This window comes from Pipistrellus kuhlii, unplaced genomic scaffold, assembly GCF_014108245.1.
Source record: "Pipistrellus kuhlii isolate mPipKuh1 unplaced genomic scaffold, mPipKuh1.p scaffold_m20_p_20, whole genome shotgun sequence".
In the NCBI taxonomy this organism is placed as follows: domain Eukaryota; kingdom Metazoa; phylum Chordata; class Mammalia; order Chiroptera; family Vespertilionidae; genus Pipistrellus; species Pipistrellus kuhlii.
In genome coordinates, this window is record NW_023425516.1 from 13,878,165 (window position 1) to 13,896,285 (window position 18,121).

Genomic DNA, 18,121 nt, shown 5'->3' on the forward strand with positions numbered 1-18,121 from the left:
CTCGACTGTACCTGAAAAAATGCTAAGTTTATTTTGTGAGATTGTTGGTGTGTCCAGCAAGTTTTTTGCAACTAATGCCACTGCACAGTTTTGAGAGAGTTGATAAATATCTAATTAAACATTAGCTCAAACACAAATAGAAGCCAGCCGCAGAGTGATGCTTCTCTGCATGCATTTACCTAAGGTTACTCCCACTAGTCACCTTTCTCTTTGGCCAATGACAGGGATGGTTGTCAAGTCTGAACACTGGATTTCCATCCTCAATTTTCACTTTCATAGCAGCTGAGGAGCGTGCTATACGACTATGTTATAGGGAAGTCCACCGGGCTCTGGCGTTTCCATCTTATTTCCAGTCCACTTCCAAAATCCTGAAAAACCAGTTCTGAGCCCGTGCTGCAGCTACAGTCTGCTGCAGGAAATGCTGGCTCTGGTCCCCTCTTGCTGTCAGGGTCAGGAGTTATTTCATTTTTATTCTTCGTACTCTTATTTGTCTTTCAATGAAATGATATTTCTTTGAAGAATATGCTCTGCCAATATGACACATGTATTATAGAGAAGAAAAAGAATATTTCCTCTTCGTTTTCTTCTCTAGCGAAAAGAGAGATTATGTTAACACCAGTGACTGTGGCTTATAGTCCAAAGCGGTCCCCTAAAGAAAATTTGTCCCCAGGATTTAGCCACCTGCTTAGCAAAACCGAAGGCAGTCCAATTCGGTAAGTCCTCTAAAATTGTAGCATAAAATATGTATATATTGTTTTGTTTTTTTTTAAATGTCAACATATACCTCTAGCTATCATTAATTTTTCAGTTAATGGGAACTCTCTGGCTTTAAATCATATCAATGAATGTCATATAAAAATTAAAAATACTATGTACAGTTTACAGTTTGTAACAGTGTAAACTGGCTACTCCTAAGTTCAGCACCATCTCAGAGCCCCTTCCTCCCGGCTTTGGCTGTAGAACAGTACTTGTTTGTTTTCCTGAAAAGTTTTATGGTACAAGATTGTGGGCTGTCCCGGTGTGGCCCTGGCCCTGGGCTCCTGAGAGGTGACCTCACTGATGTGGTCAGCAGGGTGCGCTCCGGGGCGGCCACTGGCTCCTGCTGAGCCCGCCCCAGAGGCTCCTGGGAAATTCCTCGAGCGCAGTGGGCCTGCTTCCTCTTCTGTAGAACAGGGATGATAACAGCTGCCCTGCTGATTCCGTGAGGGGGTTAGAGAGGTCAGACAGGAGACTATCCTGGAAGTCTGGGTATGTCGATAGGATTTGTACTAGAAAACAAACTAGATTTCAGTTTTGAAAAATTATATGACCAGTTTGTTTCTAAAAATACGTCAGTGAGTGAGTTACCTGGATGCCAGCTCATCTCTAGTGGCGATAGGGAACATGAGTTGACAGTGTTTTCTCACAAGTAACTTGCTTCATTCAATAGATTTGATATACTTTTGGATGATTTAGATACTGTTCCCGTGTCTGCGTTACCACGTACCAATCCAAGAAAACAACTCCAGTTTCTTCCTCTAGATGACTCGGAAGGTATCTTTTCCTACAAAATTCTTAGTTTTGATTTTAGTCATTTGTTCTGTGAGTGTTGGTATCTTCCCAAGTTTCTAAATACGATAATATCCTGCCTTTAAGTATGTTGGTAAAGATAAGCATTCCCAGCGCTCACCTGTGTCAGTGTGGGTGTCCTCTGTGAGACGCTGGGACACGGAGGGGCGGGGGCTGCTACCTGTCCTCACTTCCTCTCCACAGAGAGTTTGGCTTTGGGTAATCTTTTCCTTCTTATTTATATCTTAGTTTGGAGTAAAGGTGTAAGATAGTGTAGATGGAGTCACGTGGTTCGTCCTTTTGTGTTGCCATACGTGTGCTGTTCAGTTTTAAACTTTCTGAAGTGTGCTGAAGTTAGGGTTACGGGGAGTCTCCTGGCTCGTTTAAGGAGGCCTGTCCCAGCGAGGGCAGAGCTCTGGCTTCTGTGGAGCAGCAGCTCTGAGTAACCTTCTGTGGAGGACTTGGCTCCTCATTGCTGCTTGGCCCCTAGCAGCTCTTCCCAGAAAGTGAAGGGAAAGTGTGTTTACAAGCTATTTGAAAACTTGATAAGAAATCAAAGGCATTTTTCTCTCTGACAGAAAAAAAATATTCAGAAAAAGCCACCGACACCCATGCAAGCCATAGCTCTTCGCCTGACCTGCCGCCAAGCAGAGCGAAGGGCGCCGAGGGGTCCGGCGAGCTGGGCGGCGCACAGTGTCCGGCTGCCGGAGCGCGCACCCACGACTTCGAGTACACCGCGAAGATCAGGACCCTGGCGGAAACAGAACGCTTTTTTGATGAACTTACAAAAGAAAAAGACCAGGTAAAGGCAACAAAACATTGCTTACCTCTTTTTCTGAACTTAAGGCTTGTGGCTAAGGTCTGGTCAGAGGAGCCAGTGCGTGACACCCACCCCAGGAATTTGCTGGACATTTTACACCAAAGCCACAGTTGTGAGCTGAGGTGGCGCTACGCATCGTGGCAGCGGGACTCGGGGAAGAGTCGGACAAGGACTCGGAGGCTGAGGTCTTGCCCTTCGCTCTATGATAAGCTCCTGTCAGCAATGCGAGTTCTCCCGGTCTTTATTAAGCCTTTTGTGTTGACAGATTGAGGCTGCCCTCAGTCGGATGCCTTCGATGGGAGGACGAGTCACTTTGCAGACGAGATTAAATCAGGTGAGGTGTCTCAGTTTAAGTCTGCTTCGGAGGCCGGCCGCCCCATTGACCAGATGGTTTTAAATCTTGCTTTTAGGCACGTGGACACAGGTGTTCAGAACTCAGCCTCTGTAGGAAGCGTTTGGTGATCATAGCATATTTCATATCTGCATGCCAGCTTTCAGTATTAAAAACTGATTTTACCTTTGCACTTCAAGAAAACCGCACACGTATGTTTTTGAGAAACGAATGTGGGAACACATGGTCTCGCCGCAGAGGGCAGTGTGGTTCCATCGCTGAGAAGGTGGACAGCGCGTGGCCAAGAATGGAAGTGCATGAGCCACAGGGCAGTCAGACTGTTCACGTTGTAACATGTAAACACGGCAGGCACTGTGTGTCCTTGTGGAGCGGCCTGTCGGCTCCTCCGGGCCTTGCTTCAGGGGAAGCTAGTCACCAGATTGCACTGCAACACCAGAAGGAAGTCGACACAGAACAGCCACGGGCTCTTTCCAGGGCCTGGAGCACTAACTTCTCCTTTTACCTGACTTTTAAGTCTTTTTATTGGTTTTGCTGTCTTGAAAGTTGTTATTCAAAGATTTGTAAGATGCAACACACAAAACACTTCTTAAAATAGTTTACTGGGAAGGCGGGAGAATGTTGGTGCTCCGATCCTAAGTCTGTCTGAAACATTTGCTTCATGTATTTTATACAGTGGTCCTGAGCTCTTACAGTGAGGCTCGAAGCGCTCTAGTTTCTGTTCAGATACGGGATGGTGTGCGGTGCAGCTTCTCTTCTTATTATTGTGTTTTCCATTTGAACAGCTGTGAGCCTCCTTTGCCCACCCCGAATGTCAGAGCTCTTTCAGCTCCAGGTGAAGCCAAAGGGCAGCCAAAAGGGCTGAGGATGCTGGTATCTGATTTGTGAGAAAGTTAAATTGGGAACAAAATAAAATATGTGGAAAGTAGTCAGCCTCAGCAATGAATAAAAAACCCACACATCTAAACAAAAGCACCAACATTGGCAGGTATTTTTTAAAAACAGTGCCTGGGTGGGGGGAAAGCATGTTGGCACACCCTGCAGGTGCAATGGGCGGTGTCCCACTCCCCGGAACACGGCTGACAGCTGTCCTAAGTGGTGGGACTCTGCCTCCCTTTGGACCTGGCGCTTTCATGTCTGGGAATGGTTCCTAAGGTAGTTCGCACAGATACACCAAGGAGAGATGTGTAAGGGTATTTTTGGCGGCCTTGTTTGTGATAGCTATAATTAGAAGTCACCTACATTTCTACTAGAAGATCCTAGGTTAAATATGGTCCATCGGATGGAATGTTGCACTTAATTTAAAACAGTGTTGTAGAACGATATAACAAGACCAGTTCGATTGCAAAACATTTGGAAGTGGAGAGATGAATTCTTTTTAAAATTTTCTTAAAGATGGGAGTATATCTGCAGGAAAAGAGTAAAGAGAACAGTAGTCATTTCTTGCTTTTTGCTCATCTGTCTGCTAAATACTCTATAAGGAACATGTAGTCCTTTTATAATTAAAGTCGTTAAGGAGAAAATCCTAAAGTTTCATTGCAGGATGCCATTGGAGTTAATACTGAATAAAGTATCGAACATAATAAGTACATAGGTGTCCCCCAAAATGTAGACCCACACTTTGAATAATTCTAAAGGCAGTGTTTATTAAATATATTTCCTTTTTAGGATTGAGCTATCCACTGCTAAAGTGTGGATACATTTTGGGGGCACACCCTATATATTCCAGGTAATTTTAATAGTCACAGTTGTTTCATCGACTCATTGTGAAATCTGTTCCTTGGGAAAGTTTCCTCCAGATGTTATTTTTCCTTTTAACTTCGACATTTTTGTCAGAAGAAAGTTACCTGTTTGTTGAGCACCTGGAACCCAGCACCCGCCCGCCGGGTGTCTGTTAACTCGGGGAGGGCCGTGCTTTCTCAGCTCAGCATGGTTGGTTAGGGCTCTTTCCCATCCCTGTGTCACTGTTGCTAGAACTCCCACATCGTGACCATGCTGAGGGTATGGAGCAGAAGTTACTTGGGTGGTGGAAAAGTTTTCACATTGTGCAGTTTTAAAAAAGTGACATAAAGATGTGAATAAAATAATCAGTTTTATGTTTATACTAGAGGCTCTGTGCATGAAATTCATGTACTCCAGGGGGTCCCGCAGCCCGCCCTGCAGCCCTCTTGCAGTCCAGGAGCCCTTGGGGGATGTCCAACTGCAGCAGCCGCCACCACTGCTGCGCTTGCCAGCCATGAGCCCAGCTTCTGGCTGTGGTAATGCCCCTTTGGGAGCGCACTGACCACCAGGGTGCAGCTCCTGCATTGAGTGTCTGCCCCTTGGTGGTCAGTGTACATCATAGCGACCGGTTGTTTTGCTGTTCGGTTGATTTGCATATTAGCCTTTAATATACAGGATTGTTCTTTTGCCAAAAAGAAGGCCCATCTCGTGGTAACGAGCCAGTGAACCCGGTGTACATTCTAATGACACTTCTCCCGTCTTTCCGCCCAGGAAGCCCTGGAGGACCGCCTGGAGCGGATTAACCGCGAGCTGGGCTCGGTGCGCATGACGCTGAAGAAGTTCCACGTCCTGCGCTCCTCCGCGCACCTCCGCCCCGTGTAGCCATTAAACAAGCCGCTTCGTGTGCATTGACGTGTAATTACGTCCTCGGGAAGGCGGAGCGTTTTCTATTGTTTCTAGCCCTTCCCACCGTAATTTTACAATCATGACACTCACTCTTTTATACTTCTGATGGCCACATATTTCCAAGATATTTTTGTTATGCTCAGGAATCTTGTATATTTTACTATTTAAAAAATGTTATTTTTAAATAGTATATATCTCCAGTTTATATCAGGAATAAGGAAGTGTGACCATGGGAGGCTGCTGGTCTCTAAACAAATAGTGTTCATCCTTTCACAGTACCTGCGCACCAGTTTTATAAATTTGTTTGACATTGTGAATATGATTTTTTTAATTTTAAATAAATGCTTCAGAACAGTTTTCATCATGGTAGGCTAATCCACGCTGAATGCAAAAGAAATTACAGCACACTCTGGATTTAGTTGTTCTGAGCTTTTAAAAGCACTAATGCAATTCCTGTCTGACACATTTGTCTTAGAGTGAATATTAGATTAGTCATAACAGCAATATCAGCAATAATGGAACGCTGGAAAGCTTTCAAAACTGCATGGATAACTCACTCATTTTGTTTCCCTTAAACTCTATTATTTGTAAGGAAAGAAAACAGATGTAATTTTCTAATTTTGTCATATATAATGCTTTTCAGAGAAAGTTAAACGGAGGGCTGTAGCTCTCTGCCCAACATTCTGAATGTAACTTGTGTCCCGCCCTTGACGGTCAGTGATAGATAAGCTTTGATGAAGTTCAGGGACCACCCAGTGAGGCTGAACAGGGAGCCCCTTTCCTCCATTCCCTGGGCACAGGTGCCAGTCATCCTGCATAGATTTGACCCCTCCACCCCGCCCTGCCAAAAAGAAAAAGGACTCCCCTGGTGGCTGCTGTGAGGGCGCCAGGCTAGTCAGAGCAGCCTCTGGGAGCAGAAGGGAGTGTGTGAATGGCTCCAGCTCCGCCAGGCGGGACCTGGCGCCCAGGAGCAGCTTGTGGGCAGGAGCCTAGGCTCTGACCAGCAGCACTGGCAACTATGCGTCCTGACGGCCGGTCAAGTCCAGGCTGCTCAGCTGCCCTCTTTTCAGTGGCCAGTCCGAACCCCATGCCCACATGTTCACACTCGATTCCTGTCTGTACAGACTCACTCCAAGCTTTCATAGTCTAGTTCTTAAAAATGCTCAGGTATTAGACTTTGGTTTACTTCTGAGCTGCTTCTCCGCCTCATCTGGCTCTTGGTAGCAATTACTAGTTATAAAGCACCAAGCCCCTCCGTTAGGGTGTATGGCTGCCCTCGGGCAAGGATCTCAAGTTCCCTCTGAGCACCCACTCCTGCACCAGGTAAAGACCAGCTACTCAGAATCCCTCAGTAACAGAATAAGTGCCTTTTGAAAAGCAAATCAGCTCTACATGGGCTCGCCCCCTCGTACCCCTTCAGTAGCTGTCAGACTGGGCAGCAGGGGACGGGCCTGGCAGACCGGGCCACACCGGGTGCTTGCCTCAGAGCTAGTGGTGGAACGAGACTTCCGTTCCGGGAGAGTTCTGTCAAGTGCCTAGTGCTTGGTGTGTATTCAGTAAATAGCACATTTCAGCTTCGTCCGGAATGAAATGGGCCTTTCAAGTGGCTGTTGGGCACGTTTTAAAATAGAAAAAGAGATTGTGTTCTAAGCATTTGACTTAAAAACTCCCTGGGATTGGTTGACGTCTCCATGAGGTGGTCCAAGATGTTCTCTCGACCTCTTAGCAAAAAAAGAAAAAGAAAAAAGAGGTTTCATGGAGTTTAAATGAGATTTCCTTTGGTATGTGATTTTTTTTAAATCACTAATAAACTTGATAAGCTGTTAGGTGTAAGATTAAAGAAAGCACTTTTTCTTTGGTGCCTTGAGGGTTATTTGATATAAATATAGGCTGTTTAAAAAAAAAAAAATGCCAATGTAATGAAACTCATGGTCCTTGGAGTGCTCCATAATGCGACATCTCAAGGTGATGGCCAGCAAGGCAGGGCCACTGCGTGTCAGGTGAATGAATGAAGACTTATTTACACTCCCCTTTTTAATGTAGAAAAGCCAGGTGCTTTGCTGAATGTTGTTTGAATTCTGAACTCTGCACTGATATATGTAATAAAATTCAACATTTTAGATATTTCAAATGTTTTTCATTAAATTTTAACATGCTGTGAGTCTATAAGAAGCTTTAAAAAACAAATGTGTACCCAGAGCTCTTTAGGGGTCAGAGGTAAACCCCGCTTAGGAGCTCTCAAGGGGTCGTGAGATTCGCAGGGTCCGAAGGAACCGATTGTACTGCACAGACTTTGCAGACGTTTGATAACAGGTCAAACTACACCAGTGTTCCAAGCTCTTCTCTTCCCGTCTGTGTTTTTATTCCCATAGACCCCTTTCACAGAGGAGGAATCAAGCCATACGTTTGCACTGGCTGGACATTGTGTACCGGGTCACCACTTGGACTGCAGACTTCAGAGATAATTATGTTTTACTCACAATTTCACTGTAACAGTGATGAATAACGAGGAAGACTCTCTTCACAGAGTGCCACTGACAGACAAAGCCATGTGCTCATTGCAGCTGCTGTTAAATGTCATCCGACATTGGAGGGATGAAATTGTAAGCTCCGCGAGAGCAGACACCGTCTCTTCCTTCTTGCAAACAGGCACTCAATAAATATTTGTGGAAATGAACTATCTGGTGATATTACTGTATGTATTCACTATGGGGTGTATGTATAACTATGGGGTGAAAATATATATTTTTCAAAGAGAAAGGGAGAGGAAGAGAAACATCAATGATGAGAGAATCATTGATTGGCTGCCTCCTGCAATGCAGGCATATGCCCTGACTGGGAATCGAACCAGCCCAAGGTCTGATTTTTAATGGTGTTAAGTTCTCTGAGTTACTGCCAGTGAGAGAGCAATCATGGCAGGGTCCGGGTGACACTTGTCCAGGTGCTCGGTTCCAACTGACTGACTGACAGAGGCCTCACACAGACCTGTGTGCTCCGGAAGCTCTTCCCTGGGCCTTAGCCGGAAGGAGCTGAGGGTTTGGGATTTGCTGGGACACCTTCACTTGTCTCTGAACATCTTCACACCAGAGCTTTGGGCCGAGTTGTGTCTCAGTGGCTTTCCTGGCCTGTTCCGTCTCCAATTCCGATGACAGTCACTGGGCGGATGAAGAGCCTTGGTGGTTTGCCTTCATCTGAATTCATGTTGGCCTCCTTGAACTCTAGCCTGACAGGGACAGATGTCATCGTCAGAAACATGCAAACCTGAGAAGAATTTTTGTGAGTTTATTTGAGCCTGTCAACAACAGCTGGGAAGCAAAAACACATTGAGATAGTGCTCCAGAGAATGGTATTTTTGCACCTTGTTTTACACTTTATAATCAAAATAGGAGGCGTATGTGGGCTACATGAAATCCGTTGGTGATAGATTAGGGAGGAGGGAGAAAGCAAAACGGAAACCTCTGGGATTAAATAAAAAGTAAAATGATAAGACACTTCTTTTACTAGGTGGGTGCAAAGTAGTTGACAGTGATGAACTCATTGACAATGAGAGTGTTGCCTGTTTGGAGGGGTCCAGAAAAAGGAAAACTCTTTGACATTCCAATGAAATTTATTGCAGATGCAAAAAGACGACAGGCTCACATAGGTAAAGATGAACCTTCTTCAGGGAAGATGCCGACCTGAGACATGACTATCCACCATAAACTGCTTTTAGTTAAACAAGTGGTTGTGTCAACCTATGAACCAGGAGGTCACTGTTCAGTTCCCTGTCAGGGCACACGCCTGGGTTGTGGGCTGATCCCCAGTGTGAATCGTGCAGGAGGCATTCCAATCCACGATTCTCTCTCATCATGGATGTTTCTACGAAATCAACAAAAATACATAAATATATTTTTTTAAAGTTTTAACCTCACACCATCCTTTGAGGTTACTCAGGTCTCTGAGTTTGCAAGGCCGCCCGCCACACAGGCCCGCACATAGGCCCAGGGCTGCTGGGCTGTAGGTGTGTCCTGCCCAATGCCATTACCTCAGCTCCTGGCCACCAGGTGTGTGTGTGTCCCCCTGCCAATCCCCACACCATCACGTCCCTTCCATCTCACCAGGCCCCCTCCCCAACTGAGGGCCCCCGCAGGCGATGCAGCTGTGTCTGACCCGCTCCCAGTTCCCTCTGGAGCTGGGGCTGAGCCTCGGGCTGCCCTCCGCCCCCAGAACCCCCGCAGCTCCTGCATTCCCCCCCCCCCCCTTTTGTTTGTCTAGGACACACTGGGTGCCATGTCTGAGTCTGTGCGGCTGCCCGCGGCCCCCACACCCAGGCCCCTCACTGCCTATGGAGCTGCGGTCCGGCTCGCCCGCAGCGTCCTCGCTGCCTGTGGGGCCCGGGGCCGTGTGCTCCCCGGGTCTGTCCTTCCTCTCCGGCGGATCACGGTCGTCGCGATGTCCTTTTACGCCCGCGTTGTTTTGGCTGTGGAGTGACAGCCCGCGGTTCCCCTCCCCGGGGCCCTCGGCGAGGCCCGGCAGACGCGGCTGAGGGGTGAGTCTGCGCTCCAGGCCGGGCCCGGGGCCGGGCCCGGGGCCCGCGGGCCGCGCCGGCTGAGCGCGCGGAGCCCCCGCGGCCGGTCCTTCCGGCGGAGGCGCCGCTCCCCGCGCGGCCTGAGGAGGCGCCGCGCCGCCGCCTGAGGGAATGCGCCGGCCGAGAGCTGTCCAGCCGCCCGCCGCCCGGAGCGCAGAGCCCGCCGCCCGCACGTGCGCCGCCCCGCCCGCCCGCCCGCCCGCCCGCCCGCCGCCGGCGGCACATGCCCGGGGCCCGGCCGCGCGCGCGGGGGCCGCTGGCGGCGGCGGCGAAGGCGCGCGGAGCCGCGGGGCGCAGGCGGGGGCCTGGCCGGGGCCGCGGGGCCGGCGCCTCCCCGGCGGCGTGAGCGGCCCGGCGCGGCCGGAGGGGACGGAGCGACGCCGCCGAGCGGGTGAGTGTGTCCGCCGCCCGCGGGGACCCCGAGCGCCGGCCGCCCGCGCGGGGAGAGGCCCGGCCCGGCCCGGCCGCCCGGCGGGAGGGGAGGGTGTGGCGGGCGCGCGGGACCCCGGCCCCCGGGCTCCCGTGCCCTCTCCGTCGGGGGCGGCCGGGTGCAGACTCCCCTCCCCCAGGGTCCGGGCAGGTGCGTGCGGCGCGGGGCCTGGAGGAGGCGGCGGGAGAGCCCCCGCCCGGCCCGCCGCTCCCCCTCCCGCCCTGGGCTCGGCGGTGGTGTGGGGCCTGGACCTAGAGGAGCGCCCCCTTGTCCCTCCTCCTCCCCCCTCCCCGGGGCTGGCGGGCTGACTGCCCCATTCCCACCCCTGCTGCAGCCCGAGCTGCCCGGAGCCCCACCCTCGCCCCTTCCTCCCGGGCCCGGCCCAGGGGACGAGAGGGAAACTTCGGCGCTCATCCCCCCCGGACACCCACTGGACCTCCGAGTAAACACCGTGGGCTCGCTGCTCAGACCTCACCACCGCAAGCTCCCCAGCTTCGTCCCCCCTCAGGGACTGGGGGTCCCTGCACAGACATCTGGGGCCCTCCTCTGCACCCCTGTCCCTCCCTCCCTCCCTCCCTCCGGAGTGCGGGCTGGGCGGCTCCCCAGCCTCCGGCCTGCTTCCTCTCCCCACCCCGAGTCCTCAGAGGCCTCCCATCTGCATCTCCCCCCAACGCCCTGTCTGCTCTCCCTCCCGCTGGGCTGTGTCCCAGGCCATTGTTTCTCCGGTTGGATGGGGACCGTGGAGGCTGGTGTGTCTTCCTGTGGACTGAGCTCCATGGAGACAGGTGTTTCATTCATCCCCGTCCCGCCCCGGGCCAGCGCGGCGCCCAGCCAGCGGCCGGATGGAGCAGGCCCCTCCCGGCTTCCCCACCGGGGCCAGGGCCGGGGCCGGGCCGGGCGGCTAGCAGCCGCTGGCCCCCTTGTGTTCTGTGAGGAGCCTGGGTGCCGAGCTGGGGAGCTGGGCAGCCCTCTCCTCTCCCTCCTTTCCCGGGGGGGACGGCAGGGAGGGAGGCAGGGCTGCGTTTCCTGCAGGGAGCGACCTGCCAGAGGACAGAGAACGGGGACAGGACATGCTCTGCCGGAGGCCGCACAGGCCCTGGTCCCCGGGGCGGGACGGGCGGAGCGGGCCTTCTCTCTGTCCGCGTGGCAGGCGGAGGGGAGAGGCCGGGGCTGTGGGAGTCGGGGTGCCAGGCCTGGCTGTTCCTGACGTCTGTACAAGCTGCACTGTCACTTGCTCACTTGCTTTCTCTCTCCTCTTTTTTTATTTTTGTTGTTGTTAATCCTCACCTGAGGATATTTTTCCCGTTGAATTTTAGAAAGAGTGGAAGGGAGGGAGGAGGAGGGGGGGAGGAAGAGAGAGGCAGCGAGAGAAACATTGATGTGAGAAAGACATATGGATGGGTTGCTTCCTACATGCAGCCCGACCAGGGCTGGGAATGAACTTGCCCTTGACCGGGAATTGAACCCATGGCCCTGTGGTGCATGGGGCAGTGCCCTCACCACGGAGCACACTAGCCAAGGCCCTCGGTTTCTCTGGGTCTTGGTTGGCCCTTCAGAATCTGGGCCCCGCCCCTCCCCCTTATCAGCGTGTCATCAGAGTGCCTCCCTCCACCCTCTGCCCCTAATTCCATTTCCAAGCAGAATGGCAGTTAGGGCCTCCCCGTGAGCCTGGGACTCCAGGGGGTCGGTGCCCAGTCACGTTTTTCTGCACCCACTGTGGCCTGGCCCGTGGTGGGCGTAATGGGCGCTCAGGAGAGTGTCTGTCAGCTACCTGGTGGGGGGTGTGCCCCGGAGGGTAAGGGGAGGGGAGGGCGGCTCTGGCCTCCCCTCACCCCCACCGGGGGCCTGTGTTAACACCAGACAGGTGGTCCCGGAACCCTCCCATCCGGTGAAGCCCCTGACTCGGCCTCGAGGAAATCACAAGAGGAAGCTTCTGCTGCCTCAAGATCCTGCTTTCGGGACCGCACGCCCCGTTCGGCAGGGGCAGCCCTCCCGTTCCCCGTGGCCGTGGGCAGGCCAGGCCGTCAGTGCCATGTGATGGCCTGGCTTCCCCACCATCAGCCCTTTGCGGGAACATGCTTATGGGACCCCCGGCCCCGGCCCCGCCCGGAGGTGGTGGTGGTGGTGGCTCAGCGCTCCGAGGTGGTCCCAGCCGTGGATTAAGTGCTTCCTGGCACCTGGGGTGCCGTCAGAGAGAACCAGGCCTCGGAGTTCGCCCTGACCCCCGGGCATTGGGCCCTGTGCGCGAGGCTCTGACGGTCTCCTGTGGAAGACTCACTTTGGCGTTAGGGGGGCTGGGCTGCTTCCTCGGAGGAGGAAAGAAAGCCGCTGTCATCTGTCCCGCGCACAGGGCGTGTGTGTGTGTGTGGCCGGCCCCACGTGCCCTGCCCACGTGCCCTGCGGGGTAGGCAGGAGTCCTCCCCCGGGTCCCGGAGGTGGGAGTTGAGACACACAGGGAGGTGAATTGATTCCCCCAAAGCCTGTCTGGGTTTGTACCCATCCCACCCCACCCCACTCCACCTTACCCTACCCCATCCCACCCCACCCTTCCCCACCCTACTCTACCCCATCCCACCCTACCCCACCCCACCCCATCCCACCCTACCCCACCCCACCCTACCCTACCCCACCCCACCCTACCCTATTCCACCCCACCCCACCCTACCCCATCTCACCCTCCCCCACCCCACCTTACCCTACTCCACCCCACCCCACCCCACCCCACCCCACGCTCCTTTCTGACCTCTCGGTCACCTCCTCCCCCTGGCGGGCAGGTGCTCAGTGTCCAGCCAGATATTCCATTTAGCAACTGTATTCACTTACCCTCACGGCCAGCCTGCCCACTTCTCCTCCCCTGCACTGTCTGTGTGTGTGTGTGTGTGTGTGTGTGTGTGTGTGTGTGTGTAGAGCTGCCTGTCTGTGTTCTTTACCAGTCCCCACAAAAGACTTCTGGAGAACCGGACAGACACGCACATTAGATCTGATAAGGGACGCGGCACCTACGGGGCCGGCCGGCTCGCCGCATGGGCGGGCGGGTGTGTGCTCAGTGCTGAGTTCAGACGCGGAGACACCCTTTCTGGGAAAGGCAGTCAGGGCTGACTTCCTGGAAGAGGCCTCGAGGAATGGGTGGACGTGTGACAGCCAGAGCTCCTGGGAAGGGTGTAGGGGTTCGAGTCTGAAATCTGAGTTTATGGCCAAGTCCCCCCATCAGAACAGGTCTTTTTTGGGGGGAAAGGAGAGAACTGGTCGGGGGGGGGGGGGGTAGAATGGGAAGCCTGGTGACGCCTTTTCAGATCCTCTGCTGTCCTGAGGGAGAGCCTGGAGGCACTGGAATCGGAGGGGGGGCTGCACCCCACTGGGGAGGGTGAGAAGCTGAGGCCAGCGGAGGAGGAGGGAGCTGCCCTTCAGCCTGGAACCCGGGGCCCTAATTGCCAGCTCGGGCCGAAGTGGGCAGTAGCCCTGTCCATTGCCCCCCTTCCAGCCCCCTGTTTGAGGTCCTGCCTTCCTCACTGAGCTCAGCCCGGCAAACACATTGACAAACCCCTGCCTGTTGGGAGGAGATGGCGTTTGCTTTCGGTGCTGATGTTAGCCGCCCCCCCCCGCCCCCTCCCCCCGCCTTTCCCCGGGGGAGGGGCCGGGAGTCGGGCGGCCGGTGGCCCCCAGAGCAGACCCCCAGGGAGGACAGCCAGCCTTGTCCCTCACGGCGGCTCTGTTCCGCAAAGGGCCACGGACCCCGAGTGCGTGAGCCCCGGGCCCGCGCTCCCAGCGGGAACTGGGGGTGCGGGTCCCGTGACTTCGTCGGCACTCCCTGTTTGTCCGCCTGTGTGACGTGCTCCTGTGAGACGACGCCTTACTGTAGGGGTGTCGAACTCAATCAGAGAAGGGGCCAAAATCTAAAATCCAGCCTAAATCGCGGGCCGAATGGTTTACTGAACAGTCATAAACTGTCATTGTGATGGAAACGCAGCGGAGTGCAGTGATGACAGCGCAGTGCGGGCCACATTGCAAGGCCTGGCGGGACGGATTTGGCCCGCGGGCCTCGTGTTTGACACATGTGCCTTACTGAGTAGACCCTGTTGGTTCACGGACATCGATCGCGGCCAGCAGCGCCATCACGCACGCAGCCGAGCGAAGCTCCTCGAACACGCACGCTTTCTCCAAAAGATACGTCGCAGCACAGCCACCCTGTGCTCAGGGACCCCCGATGGCATGCGGGGCCATTTTAAACTTATTTTTATTGATTTCAGAGAGAGGAAGGAAGAGAGAGACAGACAGGCAGACAGAGAAACATCAGTGATTAGAGAGAATCATCCATCGGCTGCCTCCTGCACGCCCCACCCTGGGGATCAAGCCTGCACCCCGGCCAGGTGCCATGACCGGGAATTGAACCCTGATCTCTCCTGGTTCATGGGTCAGCGCTCAACCACGGAGCCACACCGGCCATGCACTGCACGAGGGCCATCTTAAACGGTGAAACTACCCAACAAAACCCCCACCAAAGTGTGAAAACCGTGGCACTCGGCAGACAGTGTGAGCTGGAACAAGCAGGGTCCCCGGTTCCACCTCCGCGGGGAACGTGTCCCCGAGGTGACTCAGCATTTCTCCTCCCCGCGGACGACCTCCGAGGCGCCCGGAGCTGGGCCCGGGGTTACGGAGCGTTTCAGCGAGTCAGCGCCTTGGAAACTGGGATCTGAGTCGTGAGGATGGGCCCTGCACAGAGCTTCCTCGCGCCCCTTTAAAAGCTGTCTGGTTTGGCGCACGCAGCCCCCGAGTCGGGGACCGGCGAGCCGCTCCGAGGGGCGCAGTGACCTGCGTTAGTGACCTGAGCTTGCACAGGGCCCGGGCCGAGCCGGGACTCGCACCCGTCGCGGATGGGTTCCAGCCTGAGCTCCCCCGGCGGTGCGCTTGTGGTAGAGTCTTCCCTCCTCCTGTCTCCCAGGGCGGGGGTGCGTCTGCCTCCTTTGTGTCGGGGTCCGTCCCCCCTTGGGGTAACTCCGGCGCCTAGAGCAGGCACCTCGCTGATGCTTAGGGAGTCCTGGGGCCGGGGAGGCCCCGGCCTGCAGACGGGGAGGTTCCGGGAAAAGGAGAAGCATCGGGGCATGCGCTCCCTCCCTCCACCTCTCCTTCCACGAGCCCCAGGCGGGCCGGTGGGAGGTGTCCCAGGCAGAGTCCGCCGTCCGCATCGGCCCCTCCAGCAGCACTGGTCCCCGAAGGCAGCGTCCCGGGGCCTCCAGTCCTCCCTCCTCCCGGAAGCCTTTCCAGAACCGCTGTGCTCAGGGCCCTGGGCGGAGCCGCTGCGGGAGGACGCACGGTCCTGCTCGCTCGCTGGTCTCCCCACTCCGTCCTCAGCCAAGGGTGGCGTTTCCTCCTCTGACGGCTGGGCTGCCCCCGCCTCACCTCGGTCCCCTGAGGGTCTGGCTGGCTGCGAGCTCCGTCCCATTGCTGCCCTGGGGAGGGGGGGTCAGGGCCTGCAGCCTGCTGGCCTCACCTCGGGTCACAGCGGGATCCGGCCCCGGGGAGGCCCGCCGGGCCCCGGGGTCCTGGGTGAGGCAGGTGGAGGGAGGGCCAGCTCAGCCGGTACTGCTGGCTGCCCCTCCTGCCCCTTTAAAAGCCGTCTGGTTTGGCTCAGTGGATAGAGCGTCAGCCTGCAGACTGAAGGGTCCCAGGTTCGATTCCGGTCAAGGGCACGTACCTTGGTTGCGGGCTCAGTCCCCAGTATGGGGCGTGCAGGAGGCAGCCGATCCATGGTTCTCTCTGATCACTGATGTTTCTATCTCTCCCTCTCCCTTCCTCTCTGAAATCAATGAAATATATTTTAAAAATAAATAAAAGCTGTCTGAAAGGGGGTGGGGGGGTGGGGGGGGCCAGGAACAGGGGTGTGGGTGTTAGGGTGGAAATAGGTGACCATTCCCATTTCAACGGGGGACAGCTCCCGTCCGCCCGAGGCTGGCCTGGGGGCAGGCATCACGGCCCGCTCGGCCCCGCCCACTGGCCCCTGGGGCCCGGCTGAAGGGATGTAATTGCTTTTCTGGGCACTTTGTGAGAGTTAACTTTTCACTTGCGGTTTTGTGTGTGTGTGTGTGTGTGTGTGTGTGTGATAAAGAGGGAGAAAAACCAAACACTTTGTGCAATTAGAATATTCCCCTCTTGGGCCATCGCCACAGCTCCATCTCAAAGCCCTTTGAAAACCGCACACCAGCACCCATGGGTGGGGGCGGCACCGGGCCGGGGAGCGTTCTGCCTGTGGGCCGGTCCCACACGGGACCACTGGGCCATGGGATGAGGAGGCAGCGATGGCGCCTTCGTTTTGGGTTCACTCCTGGGCACCCATCTCAGCGAGCCGATGGGTGCTGTGTGTCTGACAGGACGTATGGGACGGTGTGGCCGAGCGGGCGGGGAGCGGGGCGGCCGCAGCCTCCCCCACAGCGGCCGTGGGCACCGCGGGGCACCGGGGCCTTGCTGGCTGCGTCTTAAGAACCCGACAGGGAGGCCCCGGGGGTGCTTCACCCTCAGGCACCCCGAGGCCCCGTCCCCCCTCCGCGGGCACGTTTCCCCCAGCGAGCCGTGTTTCCGTCCGGACCGCGGTCAGTGTGAGGCCGGCTGGGGAAGGAGCCCGTTCATTTGTCCTAACGGGGGAGGGTGGGTGGGAGGCGCCGGGGCCTGGCTCCCAGATGCGGCATTAGCATGCGGCCGGGTGCCCGCCTGCTGGAGGAGAACGGCGGCTTTTATTCTGGTCGCCGGCGGCCGGGGTGACTCAGGGCAGCGACGGCCGCGCACCGGCACAGTCTGTCCTGCCTCCCGGCCGAGGCGGAGAGCCCGGTGACACCCATTTTTCTCTTCTTTTCCAATATGTTCTCATTGATTTTTTCTTTTCTTCCTTCCTTCCTTCCTTCCTTTCTTCTTCTTCTTTTTTTAATAAAAGCTTTTTTATTTAATATATATATATTTTATTGATTTTTTTACGGAGAGGAAGGGAGAGAGATAGAGAGCCAGAAACATCGATGAGAGAGAAACATGGACCAGCTGCCTCCCGCATGGCGCCCCCCCCCCCCCCCCCCCCCCCCCCCCCCCGGTATCAAGCCCACAACCCAGGCATGTGCCCTTGGCCAGAATTGGAACCCTTCAGTCCAAAGGCTGATGCTCTATTCATTGAGCCAAACCAAACAGGGCTTGCTTTTTTCTTTTCTTTTTTTTTTAGAAGCAGAAAGGAGAGGGAGACAGAGATAGAAACATTGAGGAGAGAAACACCAGTCGGCTGCCTCCTGCTCATCCCCTCCTGGAGATGGGAGCCCCCAACCCAAGCGTGTGCCCTGACCGGGAATCGAACTGGTGACCTCGTGGTGCCTGGCATGATGCTCAACCACTGAGCCACACCGGCCGGGCCTCTTTTTCTTTTCACCTCGGTTACTCAGCCCCACTCCGTATAGAGGCCCGGTCCTGAGGAATGTCCAGCAGGGGGGAGAGAAAGGAATTCAGAAGCTTAGGCGCAGGCGAGCCTGAAGGAGCTTTGGAAAAATCCAAGTCCAAGGGTGTGACCTTTCTTTCCATCCAGAGGAATGGCTTCTCGTTTCCCTGTAAGCGCAGTGTCCTGGGGCTGTGCGCTGAGGGCTCAGACGCGAGGACTCGGACCCGGGCGGTGAGCCGGGGGCTGGCTCCCAGACACTGGGTGTCCAGGTGGCCTGGTGGCTGCAGGGCTGGTGTGCGGAGGGTGTTAGGCTCACTGTGTCACCGAGTGGGTGACCTTGACGATGACTTTGCCGGCTGCTGAGATTCCTGCTC

The 18,121-nt window shown here is 55.3% G+C and overlaps 2 protein-coding genes across 15 annotated transcripts in view; both read left to right on the forward strand.

Annotated features, from left to right (window-relative positions):
• Window positions 1-8,022, forward strand: part of MPHOSPH9 (M-phase phosphoprotein 9) — a 38,117-nt gene extending 30,095 nt beyond the window's left edge. For 7 of the 11 annotated variants that reach the window (XM_045585539.1, XM_045585538.1, XM_045585537.1 and 4 more), the window contains 5 exons: window positions 593-713; window positions 1,430-1,533; window positions 2,127-2,350; window positions 2,634-2,702; window positions 5,211-8,022. In XM_045585539.1, coding sequence (XP_045441495.1) covers window positions 593-713; window positions 1,430-1,533; window positions 2,127-2,350; window positions 2,634-2,702; window positions 5,211-5,321 — 629 coding nt within the window. In that variant the 3' untranslated portion in view covers window positions 5,322-8,022. Of the gene's footprint in view, window positions 1-592; window positions 714-1,429; window positions 1,534-2,126; window positions 2,351-2,633; window positions 2,703-5,210 lie in introns of those variants that run through there. The other 4 variants (XR_006742363.1, XM_045585540.1, XM_045585541.1 and 1 more) reach the window with 4 other exon arrangements.
• Window positions 8,023-10,158: 2,136 nt separating this feature from the next.
• PITPNM2 (phosphatidylinositol transfer protein membrane associated 2) overlaps window positions 10,159-18,121 on the forward strand; it is a 93,462-nt gene continuing 85,499 nt past the window's right edge. For 2 of the 4 annotated variants that reach the window (XM_045585551.1, XM_045585549.1), the window contains exon 1: window positions 10,159-10,303. The gene's annotated coding sequence lies outside the window, so the exon portion shown is untranslated. The remainder of the gene's footprint in view (window positions 10,304-18,121) is intronic. The other 2 variants (XM_045585548.1, XM_045585550.1) reach the window with 2 other exon arrangements.